This window comes from Monodelphis domestica, chromosome 2 (assembly GCF_027887165.1).
Source record: "Monodelphis domestica isolate mMonDom1 chromosome 2, mMonDom1.pri, whole genome shotgun sequence".
NCBI classification, from domain to species: Eukaryota; Metazoa; Chordata; class Mammalia; order Didelphimorphia; family Didelphidae; genus Monodelphis; species Monodelphis domestica.
Genome location: NC_077228.1, coordinates 451,330,747 through 451,346,771, shown reverse-complemented (window position 1 = coordinate 451,346,771; position 16,025 = coordinate 451,330,747). Strand labels below are relative to the sequence as shown.

The 16,025-nt window shown below is 35.5% G+C and overlaps 1 protein-coding gene across 5 annotated transcripts in view; it reads right to left on the bottom strand.

The window, feature by feature from the left end:
- Positions 1-16,025, bottom strand: part of LOC103097496 (centromere protein J-like) — a 116,127-nt gene that overhangs the window by 55,956 nt on the left and 44,146 nt on the right. For all 5 annotated transcript variants that reach the window (XM_056819018.1, XM_056819017.1, XM_016429002.2 and 2 more), the window contains one exon: positions 4,228-4,348. In XM_056819018.1, coding sequence (XP_056674996.1) covers positions 4,228-4,348 — 121 coding nt within the window. The remainder of the gene's footprint in view (positions 1-4,227; positions 4,349-16,025) is intronic.

The following is a 16,025-nucleotide window of genomic DNA, read 5'->3' as shown; positions in this document are numbered from 1 at the left end:
GATAAGGTAAGTAGAGACTGGGGGAAATAGCAGTTAGAATTATAGTATGCATAGGTTTTCTATTTCTTTTGTACCTTACCATAGATATTTTTCTTTGTTTCATGGATAATTAAATTAATTAAATGTATTCCCATCAAAATGTACTCCCATAAAAGCATTAAATTAATGAATGTAATAATCAGCATTCTATTTCTAAATATTTTAAAAGATCCAAGATTTCATTTCATTACTTCCTCTTTATGGTCAACTGGTAATCAATGTTCTGTTGATGGTCTCTGCTTTTAGGTAGGCTTGTTCCTCGTACAAAAAAACATCCCAGATATAAATACAAAGACTTTTCATCTTGATAGGACCAGATTCTTGTCTGCCATAGTCCATGAGAATCTTGGATCACTAAGTTGAGTAGTTTAGTTAGGATTTTAAAAGGATTTGCATTCTACAATGTAAATCAATTATACTTTATTTAGTAGTATGATGATGAGTTTATTTTATGGGATTAGTTCAATTATGTGTCTGGATCCTTTGAGCATATTTCACATATTATGATTTGGAATGGAGTTAATAAATTTGCCTTCATTAGAGATCTTCAAGCAAAGGCTTAGATGATCTCTTATCAGATATATTATAGTAAGAATTTGGGAGGAACATGGGTTAATTTCTGAGATCCCTTCAAACTCTAAAATTCTGCAATAGTTTGATACCAGAATCACTAAAGTTTAGAGAAGAGACTCATAACTCATATTGTATTTATAATCCAAAACTTCATTATCATCTAGCTATTGGCAACAAAAATTGTCGGCACTGAGATTATAATTCTAAAAAAAACCTTAGGGGGTACGCTTGCAAATCTAACCTATTTTAGTGGCACAAAGTATCACATTTTTGGTCCCTAATTTTTAAGAAGGCATACAATTTCCTATTTCCTATCTTACTGAGTCACACAGTTAAGTAATTAATAAGACCATGATTTAAGTTGCATCAGTTTAGGCACCATGAGATCTGGTTCCATTTTTGTCTCTAGCACTGATGAGCAGAACCTTAAATGAAAAGAGTCATGTATAACATTCGTTTTGCAACTAAAGGCCTTTTTATTTTTAGTTGGTGAAGGAATTCAATATTTTATTAACTACTGGTGAATCCCACTTTTTAATTCCTTTGCAGTAGGATCAGAGGGGTATTTCACTAAGAGAAATAAACTGAATTTACAGTCAGCTCATCCATTTCATGAAAGATGTTCTTCTCTAAAGGAATATTAGCATGAAAATTAGATGCAAACTTTTTGTGCCAATGTTTTTCATAATAAAGATAATTAGGAAGTAAATGTTCAGTGACTAAGGTATAAACAGCAACTGAAGATTAATTTTTTAAATGAATAAAAATTACTGTATGTTCTGGGAACTAAGAGATTCCGTGTTATAGCTGAAATGGAAAATATACTTTTAAATATCTTAACTATGGATGGAGTAGATATCTAAAATGTTAAATTAATAGAGGGTTTAAATTTTTTTAATTTTACAGCAGTAAGAACAATAGAGTTAGAAAATAAAGTATAAAAGGCTAATGTACTTTGAGAGTCCCAATATGATAGAGAAAACTGGAAAACAGTTCAGCACAAAGGACACTATATCTTCATGGAGTCTATTAAATTTAATTACTTCCCTCCGAGGCTTTAAATCCATAGAAGCTTTTTATTGAATTCAATTATTCCCCCCCTGTGATTACTAAACAAGGACATCTTTCTGTGGATCACTGCAATGCACAAGTACAACTTCCAATGGAGACCCAGTATGTCTGTTTACATTATCTTGGGGGGCATCATATTGAATCACGTGATGGTATCCCCACATTAAAATTTAATGTATTAGCTTTTGGGGGGCAAAATTTGCAACTCAGAATGATAGTCTGTATTTGAATTATATCATGACATGAAATGAACCCTGAAGTAACAATATTAAATATAAAAATTAAATGCAAAACTTTTATACCAATGTTGCTATCTCTGCCTAGGTCACTTCATCTCTTGGGGACTTATGAATCTCATCTATGAAGGTAGAAAAGATTACTTCTCTCTAAGATCCTCTTCAACCTAAAAATTCTATAATTCTCTGGAAAATAATGTGTGGAACAAGGTTGAGATTTAACAACACATATCTGATTCTCCTAATAGCCAGGGAATCTATACCTCTATATAAGTATGCATCTTAGCTTGAATGATTACATTAATTTAAATATTGCTCTCAAATTCCTTTCCTGGAAGCTCTCAGATAGGGCACAAAATCTGATTAATCCATTAAATGTGACCAGTAACACTGTAGAGTTAGAGGTGCCTATTAGAGATTTTTTTTTTGGTATGTGGTGAAAACGACTTACTAGCTTGATTAGTATAGTAAGTTACAACACTAAATTTATTGTATTTATATGGGCTTACAACAGGAGCATAATCACACTGAAAGCATTTAGGAGCACCTAATTTGGTGTAATAACTGGACCTCACCTAGACAATTATTCTCACTCTCCAAATTATTTGCATTTTAAATGTTCCATATTAGTGTGTATTTGTGTATACACACACATACACACACACACACACACACACACATATATATATATATATATATACTATTATATATTAGTCTAGCCCTTCAAAATAGGTTCTCAATTATCTCACTTTATTAAGTAGTTTTTTAAATTCACCAATATTTTCTATATATCTATATCTATCTATGCTTGTATGTGTGTGTATATATATATATATATATATAAGAATTGGTATTCATAACAATGACCCTATTTTCCCATGCCTTTGAAATAATCAAGGAAAGATCAAATTATATTTTTCATGATTATAGTGACCCAGCTATTAGCCTTGGAGTCAGAAGGATGGGTGTTCAAATCTGACCTCAGCAGTATCTTTGCCAAGAAAACCTCAAATGGGGTCAGGAAGAGTTAGATACTACTAAATCAATTTAACAGCAACAACAGCAATTAAGCTGGGAGCCAGACATTATGTACAAAGGGAATTTTTTTAAGGGAGAGAAAAATATGTTGGAACAATGAAGAGATCAGCCTAACTGGACCTCGAGATACATAATGGGGCTTAGATGCGTATATATATCTCATATATATACTCAGAGAGAGAGAGATGCATATCTATATATGAATGATAGGTAGGACAAGACTAAAGTTTGTTTTGAAAACTAGATAGTTCAATGTAGTTTGCATTAGAACATTCTTATAGATTTTTAAGCCTGGGGAACGACAAGATGAATGTTTTAGAAAAATTATTTGACATCGGTGTACAGATTGGATTGGGGGAATAAAATCAAATCAGGGTAACCATCTTAGGGGTTTCGACTTTAACACAGGCAGGAGGTGATGAGAGACTGTACTACAATAAGTACAAAAGGAATAAACAAGTAAAGGAAAATCCAAGAGATATTATGAAGCATAAAACTAGGTCTCGATTAGACATAGATTATGAGTCAAAGTTGATTCCGAAGGCTTCTATTCTGAGAAAACTATGATCTGGTAATATTCCTTCCAGAAAAAACAAGATGTAAAAGGGAAAGAAACAGGATATAAACAAATAAATTTCATTAAAATTGAAAGCATGACCTGCATCAATGTCAATGTCTTCTTGTTCAGAAATCAAGCCTTGGCGGACTTAAACTTTTCACATGTGAAACTCCTGACTTGAACATCTTGATTTTTCCACTTCCACCTTCTCCAAGTGGTAGTTGTACCATTATATCTATACTTGGTTCCAACCAGAATGCATTCCTCTCCTGGATTTTTCCTATACTCCTTTTCACCGTGCCCCCCTTTCCAGTTCTGGAACCATAATCATATTGTTTCTATCATTGCTTCTGGAAAGGGGATGCCAATCTACTCCTTTCTGGCTCTACTCACCATTTCTGTAATTAAAAAAAAATTCTTCCCCTGTCATCACTCCTTTATCTGTATTATATTCCCTATTAGAAAATAGAAACTGTTGCAGGATAAAGACTGTCTTGGCTTTTGTATTTGTATCCCTTGTGCTTAGCACAATGTTTGGCGCATAATAAGCCCTTAAAATTCTTTTTTAATTTATTGAAATTTATACCCCCTCTGACTTATCCATTTAAATATAGGGCCAATATAACTGGTGAGAAGTTTATAGTCTATTTTTAATTTTTTTCCAGCTAATACACTAAAAAAAACAAGAAGAATATGTACAATATACTGTACCCGTTGTTTGTGTTGCTTCAAATGGTTTTCTGCTCTTTGAGAATCCATTTTAAATCGTTCTTCAACAAATTCTTCAAAAGTCTGTTTCTTCTCCTTTATCCCAATTCCTGATCTGATAGTCCTTGAAAAAGAATAAGAAGAATTTTTTTAAAAATTTAAGCTTGATTTTAGACCTTCATATTCAGTTTTGGATATTAAAGGTATAGGGCAGGGAAGTGAAGAAATAGGTTTAGAATAAGCAGAGTAGAGTGCAGTCTCTGCTGTGCTCCCAATTCTGTGTATTTTCACTGACTGTATCTCACAATTTCATTCCTCATCTCTTGCCTCTAGGCTTTTTCATCTTCCTTAAAGTTCCTGTTAAATCTCAACTTCTACAAGAAGCCCTCTAAATCCACCTTTATATGTATATGCACACACAAACATATATATAGTCGTCCAGTCATATTACTCTTCATGACTTCATAGACCATAGAATGCCAAGTCCTTCTATCTCTTGAAGTCTGTTCAAAGTTCATGTCTGTTGCTTCCATGACACCATCCATCTCATCATCTGCCATCTCCTTTTCCTTTTGCCTTCAACCTTTCCCACATCAGGATCTTTCCCATTGAGTCCTATCTTCTCATTATGTGGCCAAAATAGTTAAGCTTTAGCTTCAGTATTTGACCTTCCAGTAAATAGTCTGAATCAATTTCTTTAAATATTGACTCATTTGATCTCTTGCTGTCCAAGGGACTCTCAAAAGTCATCTCTGGCACCACAGTTCAAAAACAACTCTACAGTGCTCAACTTTCCTTATATTGCAACTTTCATAGTTTTACATTGTTACTAGAAAAACCATCTGCTTTTTAGTGTACTGTCCAGATTTGCCATAGCTTTTCTTTTCAAGGAATAAGCATCTTTTAATTTCATGAGTACAATCACTATCTCCAGTGATCACTAAACTCAAGAATATAAAATGACACTGCTTCCATTTCTTCTCCCTCTATTGGCCAGGAAGTGATGGGACCAATTCATCTTAAAGGCATGGATTTCATTGACTGATGTAACAATGCTATAAGAAAGCCTCATCTTTTTTTTAAGTTAATCTCTATTCTATTTTTTCTTCAACCAACAACCATTTATTTCCTTGCCTTCCCAGACTCCTCTTCCTACACACTGTTGTAAGGACAACACACACACACACACCTTTTTTGGGGGGGTGGGGGGAGATGAGAGGAAACACCTTGTAATAAATCTGCAGCCAAACAAAACAAATTCCTGCTTTGGCCATTTCCAAAAATGGATGTCTCAAGATACAGCTTGACTCTATCACCTCTCTGTCAGATGGTGGGGGTAGCATGCCAACTTCTTCAGTGATCCTCTAGACTCCTACTTGGTTATTATGCTGATCAGAAGTCCTACTTCTTTCAAAGCTGTTTGCCTTTACAATGTTTTTTTACAAAGAAAATGTTCCCTTGGTTCTATTTTTTTTTTTATTCTGTATCACTTTCATCATTACTGAAAGTGCTATAGTATGTCAAAAAACTAAAATACATTAGTTTGTTCAGCCTTTCTCTTATCGATTAGATTCCTCTTTTTGTTGTTTTTTTCCAATAGTTTTCAATCATTTTCTAAAAAAGCTGCCATAGAAATTTTTGTATCTATGGATATTTTTCTTCTTTCTTTGATGTTTTGGGTTTATAAATATAATGGTGGTATTGTCCGATTAAAAAGTATGGGAGGTTTAATGGCTTTGGGGTCATACTTTCAATTGACTTTCCAGAATGGCCCAGTGAATTCATACCTTCAACAACTGTGCCTATGTTTCTTCAGTTGGTTCAATATTTGCTATTTTCTGTTGTCATCTTTACCAATCTAATGGGCATGAGGTGGAATTTCAGAGTTGCTTTAATTTACATTTCTCAAAGTATTTGTGCTTTGAAGCTTTTTTTCCTTTTATGTAGCTAATATCTTGGATTTATTCCTTTGAAAACTGCCTATTCATTTTCTTTGCCCATTTATCAATTGAGGAATGGCTATTATTTATTCCTATAAATTTGAATCAATTATATCAATTTACAATCTATAAATTTGTGCTCTGGATAGAAGATCTTTGTCAGAGAAACTTGAGGCAAAATGTTTTTCCTGGCTCTTTTCCTTATAATTTTAGCTGTACTGGTTTTATTTGTATAAAAAAAATTCATTTCTATGTAATCCAAATTGTCTGTCACCTTCTGAGATCTTCCCTATCTCTAATTTGGTCATGAACTCTTCCCCATCTGGATCTAAAAGGTAATTTTTTCCTTGCTCCTCTAGTTCATTTATGATGTGAATTTTATATCCAATTATGTAATCATTTGGAACTTATCATGGCATATGGTATGAGGTGTTTTTCTAGACTTATTTTCTACAAGACTGCTTTCTAATTTTCCCTGGCGTTTTTGTCAGATAGTAAATCCTTGCCCCCAGTAGATGAAATCTTTGGGTTATTAGTTTGGAAAATCCTAATAGCAAAGGAAGGCCATAAACAAAGCTTTAGCTTCAGGATAGAAGTCCACAGAATATTTAAAAAGCTAGATTCCCAGATGAAGAAGAATTCTCATTGCCTGGCCATCTGGGGTCTTTGTGGCATGGATCCTTTCCCTATGAAACAATTCTGTTTCATTTCCTTCCTTTGATTTTCATACTGTGTGAACCACATTTTCCATATGTATTTCTTTTCTATTTATACTATAAAGTCTTCAAAGATAGAGGATGGGTTCTTTATGTTCCTTATAGTCTGAGCCTTAGAATATTCAGAAAATAAGCCAGTAAAATGTCCATGCTGTTAGATCATTAACAGGTTATAACAACTTCCTCCTTAACCAATTTATATCTATCCACTTGTTCCCTGGTACAGACTAACTTGGCAATGAGATTTCTAATAAGATGGAAGGAATCAGTCAGTCAACAAGCATTTTAAAAATAATTAATTTTAAACTCTTAACATCTATCTAAGAATTGGTACTAAGTATCAGCTCCAAAGCAGAGAGCAGTAAGGGCTAGACATTTGGTGTTCAGTGATTTCCCCAGAGTCACCCAGCTAGGAAGTATCTGAGGCCAGATTTGAACCCAGTCTCCTATCTCCCAGACTGGCTCTCAATCCACTGAGTCATCTAGCTGCCATAACAAGCATCTATTAAGTGCTTTATATATACCAGTAACTGTGTTAAGTGCCAGGATTTCAAATAAAAGTAAAACACAATTCCTGCCCTCAAAAAGCTCACTTTCTTACCCCTACAGATGGAATCTTTGGGTTATTCATTTGGAAACCCTAGTAGCAAAGGAAGATCACAAGCAAGGCTTCATCTTATGAACAGAAGCTCACATTTTAATAAGAAGACAATCTACATATATAAAAACTATATTGAGATAGAGCAGAAGGAAGATAATTTCAGAAGAAAGACACTAATGGTCGAGATCTAGATCAGGAGGCACAGCGACCATTTACTAATACTTTCTACATGTTGAAGACTGTGCTAAGGAACAGTGTCAGAGTGCCAAGTGTTGTTGAGGGGAGGCATATGTCATGATGCTGACCTTACTTCAGAGAGAGAAAAAGATAGGAAGACATCATTCTTTGTTGCCTTTAACCTGGCTCCTTTTCCTATCAATCAATCAGTAAGTTTGTGGAAGACAATCCCAAAGATGGCATGCCATGGATCTTTTGCTCATAATTGCAGTTTTCAGAAATTTTGAATTTGCTTGTTATTTTTAAATTATTTTTCTTTTTACAAGAGGATTGTTATAAAAGTGGAGAGAAAAATATTTTTAAAACTCTTCCCTTTTTCTTAGAATCAATACTAAGTATCAGTTCCAAGGAAGAAGAGAGGAAAGGGTTAGACAATTGGGGTTATATGCCTGAGGCTGGCCAATATATATTTACTAAATTCCCACTGTTTGCTCAGTATTGAGTTAAATGCTGAGGATTCAATCCCTGCTTTCCAACTCTTACCTTCCATTCAAGTCCCTCTTAACCTCCCATCTCTCTCAAACTCTAATATCCCTCTTAGAAGGCTTATCTTTTGCTCTTTCTGGTATCTCTAGCCTAGGCTGATGACCATCCAGAAGCTGCCCACTCTATCATAACTCTTCAAAAAAACCCTAGAAAGCTTCTAATAACAATGGCCAGAGCCCAGGGGGAAACCCTCAGAGCTTGTTCAAGAATTCAATGATTCTGGGACAGCGAGGTGGCCTAAGAGATAGAGGTCCATACCTGAAGATGCAAAGTCCTGAGTTCAATTTTGTCCTCATTCAATTTCTAGCTATGTGCCCCAGGGAAAGTTAACTAATCCTAATTACCTACTTTTACAACTCTTCTGCCTTGGAATCAATACTTGATTCCAAGACAGAAGGTAAGAAGTTGATTTTTTCAATAAAAAAGAATTCATTGATTCTATAATTCAAGTAATAAATTAAGAGTATATAACACATATGGGAATAGAAGGAGTACTGATAGGGGGATACTACAGGAAGGAGGAAATACTGAGGAGGGATGAAAGTGGAGAATATGATGAAAAGCACTTTAAAATACTTTACTTATTAATAAGGGAATTAATATTGGCAACATGACTAGGCCTTCCTATGATCCTCTGGAATGGGTAAACTGAGCTCTAATCTCAGTATCCTTTCACAGATAATATTAAGAGCAACAGCAAAATTTAAAAGCTTTTGAGAGTGTTAAACATTTTCACTGAAAATTAAATTCATTCCAGTAAAACTAGTAAAACTATCAGAAAAGAGGAAATAATATCATGTAAAACAACCGAAACATTTGCTCTTCCTGTGTGGGCACAATCAGTTTTGCAAACTCAGCAGGAGCCAAGTCAGTGCACAGGTCATACCAGAATTAGTGGGGAAAGAATTTATCAGGGAAAATGGCTTTTTCTACCTTTTACTACTTGCCTTCCTGGGTGATTCTAAAAGTGAAAGATAAAGAATTAATAATTATAATAACAGCAATAATAGCATGACTGCTAAAGCTAAGCAAGGTAAAGAAATATGTTACTTTTCTTCCCCCCCTAGATAAGGAAGAGTAATGAGCGATTCATCAGTGCAATGAAGAAGAAATTAGCTTTACTATTTTGGGGATGCCTTAAAATATCAAAAATTAACAGATGTTTTAAATGAGGAAAGTTGGTCTTTCCTGCCCTTCTGCCCATATCCTTTGTTTCTGCTTTATAAACACTCTCTAACACATTTTATTTCCTCTCCGGCTATCCTCTGGCCATCCAGTGTCCTCCAAAGAAGAGTCCCCTCCCACAGAGGCAGCCCTGTACACTCATCCCTTCCTATCTCTTCCCTTTCATCAACATGAATATTATTAGCCCATTCCCTAGGTCTTCAGCTAGAGAATATACACAGAATCATAGATTTGGACTTGGAAAAGCCATCTAGACCAACCTCCCTCATTAACAGATGAGAAAACTGAGGACCTGGGAGATTGAGCAATTGATTCACAATCAGATCATCACACAAGTAATAAGGAAAGAAGGAAATAGGCATTTATCAAGCATTAACCACTGGGCTAAGCATTTTACATATATTTTATTTGATTCTCACCACAACCTTGAGAAGTAAGAAGTATTGTTATCCCCATTTTACAATTAAGGAAAATAAGTTTAATGGAAGTCACAATTTGTCTAAATTAAGACAGCTAATGAGAAGTATCTGAAGCTGCATTGTAGAATCCAGATTTGAATTTGGGTCCTTGACTGGAGAATGTGTTCTTTCTATTGTATTAGGCTGCCTTGTGGCTTTGTTTATAGAATGTATATTCTTTATTTGAAAATTTTTATTTAATTAATTAATTTGGAATATTTTCCCATGGTTCCATGATTCATGTTCTTTCCCTTCCCTCCCCCCACCCCCTTTTCATAGTCAACATGCAATTCCACTGGGTTTTAATATATGTCATTGACCTATTTCCATATTATTAATATTTGCACCAGAGTGATCATTTAGAGTCTACATTCTCAATTATATCCTCACTGAACCATGTGACCAAGCAATTGTTTTTCTTCTGTGTTTCTATTTCTACAGTTCTTCCTCTGGATGTGAATAGCATTCTTTCTCATAAGTCTCTCAGATTTGTCCTGGATCATTGCATTGCTGCTAGTAGAGAAGTCCATTACATTCATCTGTGCCACAATGTGTAAGTTTCTGTGTAAAATGTTCTCCTGGTTCTGCTCATTTCACTCTACATCACTTCCTGGAGGTCTTTCAGTTCACATGGAATTCTTCCACTTCATTATTCCTTTCAGCACAATACTATTCCATCACCAACAGATACTACAATTTGTTCAGCCATTCCCCAATTGAAGGGCATCCCCTCATTTTCCAATTTTTTGCGACCACAAAGAGCACAGCTATAAATATTTTTGTACAGGTCTTTTTCCTTATTATCTCTTTGGGGTATAAACCCAGGATTGGTATGGCTGGATCAAAAGGCAGGCAATCTTTTAAAGTTCTTTGGGCATAGTTCCAAATTACCTTCCAGAATGGTTGGATCAATTCACAATTCCACCAGCAATGCATTAATGTCCCAATTTTGCCACATCCCCTCCAACATTTATTTAGATTGTATATTCTTTTTTTTTTAATATATATATCTTATTTGATCATTTCCAAGCATTATTCGTTAAAGACATAGATCATTTTCTTTTCCTCCCCCCCACCCCCCATAGCCGACGCGTAAGTCCACTGGGCATTAGATGTTTTCTTGATTTGAACCCATTGCTTTGTTGATAGTATTTGCATTAGAGTGTTCATTTAAAGTCTATCCTCTGTCATGTCCCCTCAACCTCTGTATTCAGGCAGTTGCTTTTTCTCGGTGTTTCCACTCCCATAGTTTATCCTTTGCTTATGAATGGTGTTTTTTTCTCCTGGATCCCTGCAAGTTGTTCAGGGACATTACACCGCCACTAACAGAGAAGTCCATTACCTTCGATTATACCACAGTGTATTAGTCTCTGTGTACAATGTTCTCCTGGTTCTGCTCCTCTCGCTCTGCATCACTTCCTGGAGGTTGTTCCAGTCTCCATGGAACTTCTCCACTTTATTATTCCTTTGAGCACAATAGTATTCCATCACCAACATATACCACAGTTTGTTCAGCCATTCCCCAATTGATGGGCATCCCCTCGTTTTCCAGTTTTTGGCCACCACAAAGAGCGCAGCTATGAATATTTTTGTACAAGTCTTTGTGTCCATTATCTCTTTGGGGTACAGACCCAGCAGTGCTATGGCTGGGTCAAAGGGTAGATATTCTTTTGTCGCCCTTTGGGCATAGTTCCAAATTGCCCTCCAGAATGGTTGGATCAGTTCACAACTCCACCAGCAATGAATTAATGTCCCTACTTTGCCACATCCCCTCCAGCATTCATTACTTTCCTTTGCTGCCATGTTAGCCAATCTGCTAGGTGTGAGGTGATACCTCAGAGTTGTTTTGATTTGCATCTCTCTGATTATAAGAGATGTAGAACACTTCTTCATGTGCTTGTTAATAGTTTTGATTTCTTTATCTGAGAACTGCCTATCCATTTCCCTTGCCCATTTATCAATTGGAGAATGGCTTGATTTTTTGTACAATTGATTTAGCTCATTATAAATATGAGTAATTAAACCTTTGTCAGAGGTTTCTATGAAGATTTTTTCCCAATTTGTTGTTTCCCTTCTGATTTTAGTTATATTGGTTTTGTTTGTACAAAAGCTTTTTAGTTTGATGTAGTCAAAATTATTTATTTTACATTTTGTGATTCTTTCTATATCTTGCTTGGTTTTAAAGCCTTTCCCCTCCCAAAGGTCTGACATGTATACTATTCTGTGTTTACCCAATTTACTTATGGTTTCCTTCTTTATGTTTAAGTCACTCACCCATTTTGAATTTATCTTGGTGTAGGGTGTGAGGTGTTGATCTATTCCTAGTCTCTCCCACACTGTCTTCCAATTTTCCCAGCAGTTTTTATCGAATAGTGGATTTTTGTCCCAAAAGCTGGGATCTTTGGGTTTATCGTATACTGTCTTGCTGAGGTCGTTTTCCCCCAGTCTATTCCACTGATCTTCCTTTCTGTTTCTTAGCCAGTACCAAATTGTTTTGATGACTGCTGCTTTGTAATATAGTTTGAGGTCTGGGACTGCAAGGCCCCCATCATATGTGTTTTTTTTCAATATTTCCCTGGATATCCTTGATCTTTTGTTCTTCCAAATGAACTTTGTTATGGTTTTTTCTAAATCAGTGAAGAAGTATTTTGGTAGTTCAATGGGTATGGCACTAAATAGATAAATAAGTTTGGGTAGGATGGTCATTTTTATTATATTGGCTCGTCCTATCCATGAGCAGTTAATGTTTTTCCAATTGTTCAAGTCTAGTTTTAGTTGTGTGGCGAGTGTTTTGTAGTTGTGTTCATATAGTTCCTGTGTTTGTCTTGGGAGATAGATTCCTAGGTATTTTATTTTGTCTAAGGTGATTTTGAATGGGATTTCTCTTTCTAGTTCTTGCTGCTGAGCTGTGTTGGAGATATATAGAAAAGCTGATGATTTATGTGGGTTTATTTTGTATCCTGCAACTTTGCTAAAGTTGTTGATTATTTCAATTAGCTTTTTGGTTGAATCTCTAGGATTCTTTAAGTAGACCATCATGTCATCCGCAAAGAGTGATAACTTGGTCTCCTCCTTGCCTATTCTGATGCCTTCAATTTCTTTATCTTCTCTAATTGCTACTGCTAGTGTTTCTAGTACAATGTCAAATAGTAGAGGTGATAATGGGCATCCTTGTTTCACTCCTGATCTTATTGGGAATGCATCTAGTTTATCCCCATTGCAGATGATATTAGCTGTTGGTTTTAGATATATACTGTTTATTATTTTTAGGAATGACCCTTCTATTCCTATGCTTTCTAGTGTTTTTAATAGGAATGGGTGTTGTATTTTATCAAAGGCTTTTTCTGCATCTATTGAGATAATCATGTGGTTCTTGCTAGTTTGCTTGTTGATGTGGTCAATTATGTGGATGGTTTTCCTAATGTTGAACCAGCCCTGCATCCCTGGTATGAATCCTACTTGATCATGGTGAATGATCCTTCTGATCACTTGCTGGAGTCTTTTTGCTAGTATCCTATTTAAGATTTTTGCATCTATATTCATTAGGGAGATTGGTCTATAGTTTTCTTTCTCTGTTTTTGACCTGCCTGGTTTTGGAATCAGTACCATGTTTGTGTCGTAAAAGGAGTTTGGTAGAACTCCCTCTTTGCTTATTATGTCAAATAGTTTGTATAGTATTGGGGTTAACTGTTCTCTGAATGTTTGATAGAATTCACAGGTGAATCCATCAGGCCCTGGGGATTTTTTCTTAGGAAGTTCTTTGATGGCTTGATGGATTTCAATTTCTGATATGGGATTATTTAAGAATTCTATTTCCTCTTCTGTTAGTCTAGGCAGTTTGTATTTTTGTATATATTCATCCATTTCTCCTAAATTGGTGTATTTATTGCCATATAATTGGGCAAAGTAATTTCTAATGATTGCCTTAATTTCCTCCTCATTGGAGGTGCTGTCCCCCTTTTCATCTTTAATGCTGTGAATTTGCTTTTCTTCCTTCCTTTTTTTAATTAGATTGACCAGTACTTTGTCTATTTTGTTTGTTTTTTCAAAGTACCAGCTTCTTGTCTTATTTATTAAATCAATAGTTCTATCACTTTCGATTTTATTAATTTCTCCCTTAATTTTTAGGATTTCTAATTTGGTTTTCTGCTGGGGGTTTTTAATTTGATCGCTTTCGAGTTTTTTCAATTGCATTTCCAATTGATTGATCTCTGCTCTCCCTTGTTTGTTAATATGAGCTTTCAGGGATATGAATTTGCCTCTGATTACCGCTTTGGCTGCATCCCAAAAGGTTTGAAAGGATGTTTCGCCATTGTCATTTTCCTTGATGAAATTATTAATTGTTTCTATGATTTCTTCTTTAGCTAAACGGTTTTGGAGTATCATATTGTTTAATTTCCAATTGGTTTTAGATTTGGTTTTCCATGTACCATTACTAATCATTATTTTTATTGCCTTGTGATCTGAGAAGGCTGCATTCATTATTTCTGCTTTTTTGCATTTGTGTGCTATGTTTCTGTGACCTAATGTATGGTCAATTTTTGTGAATGTGCCATGTGGTGCTGAGAAGAAGGTGTATTCCTTTTTATCCCTATTTATTTTTCTCCATATGTCTATTAATTCTAATTTTTCTAAGATTTCATTCACTTCTTTTACCTCTTTCTTATTTATTTTTTGATTTGATTTATCTAAATTTGATAATGGTTGGTTTAAGTCTCCCACTAGTATGGTTTTATTATCTATTTCTTCCTTCAATTCGCCTAGTTTCTCCATTAGAAATTTGGGTGCTATATTATTTGGTGCATACATGTTGATTAATGATATTTCCTCGTTGTCTAGAGTCCCTTTTAACAAAATATAATTACCTTCCCTATCCCTTTTGATCAGGTCTATTTTTGCATTGGCTTTATCAGATATCATGATTACCACTCCTGCCTTCTTTCTATCAGTTGAGGCCCAGAAGGTCTTACTCCATCCTTTAATTCTGACCTTGTGGGTGTCAACCAGCCTCATGTGTGTTTCTTGAAGACAACATATGGTAGGGTTTTGGATTCTAATCCATTCAGCTATTCGTCTACGTTTTATGGGTGAGTTCATCCCATTCACGTTCAAAGTTATGATTGTCATTTGTGGACTCCCTGGCATTTTGATTGCCTTCCCTAATTCTAACCTTTTCTTCTTCGGCTCTACCTTTTAGTCCAGTGATTTACTTTGAATCAGTCCCCCTTGTCCCCTCCCTTGATGTTTCCCTTTTTAGTCCCTCCCTTTTTGTTCCCTCCCCCTCCCCCCTCTCTTTCCCTCCCTTTTTGTTCTCCCTCTCCCCCTCCCCCCCTTGGTTTTCCCTTCTCCTTACCCTTGTTGGGTAAGATAGAATTCAAGATCCCAATGGATCTGGATGTTTTTCCCTCTCAGAGTTGATTTCCCTGAGATTGAGGTTTAAGTAAACCCCCCCCCTCTCTTCCTCTCCTTCTTATAGGAGTTTTCTTCCCCTCCCCTTCCCCTGTGAATCTTTGTGTGAGAACCATTATTCTATTTGGTCTTTCTTTACCCCCTATTTATACATTACATTTTCCCCACATATTAGTATACATAGGTTGATATAAATGTAGTCCTTATAGAAGAGAGTTTGAGTAAAAGAAGATAACATTTTTCCCCTTTCCTTAATATTTACCTTTTCAGGTATTCCTTGCTCTTTGATTTTCGGTATCAAACTTTCCACAGAGCTCTGGTCTTTTCTTTGCAAAAAGTTGGAAGTCTTCTATTTTGTTGAATGCCCATACTTTCCCTTGGAAGTATATAGTCAGTTTTGCTGGGTAGCTGATTCTTGGTTGGAGACCCAGCTCTCTTGCCTTTCTGAAGATCATGTTCCATGCCTTACGATCATTCAGCGTAGAACTTGCAAGGTCTTGTGTGACCCTGATTGGCATTCCTTTATATCTAAATTGTCTTTTTCTGGCTTCCTGTAGGATTTTTTCTTTTGTTTGATAGCTTTGGAATTTGGCAATTACATTCCTGGGAGTTGTCTTTTGGGGGTTTAGTGTAGAAGGTGTTCTGTGAGCTCTGTCAGTGGATGTATTGCCCCCTTGTTCTAGAATCTCTGGGCAATTTTCTTTGATTATATCTTGTATCACCATGTCCAGTTTGGTGTTTATTTCTGGCTTTTCTGGGAGTCCAATTA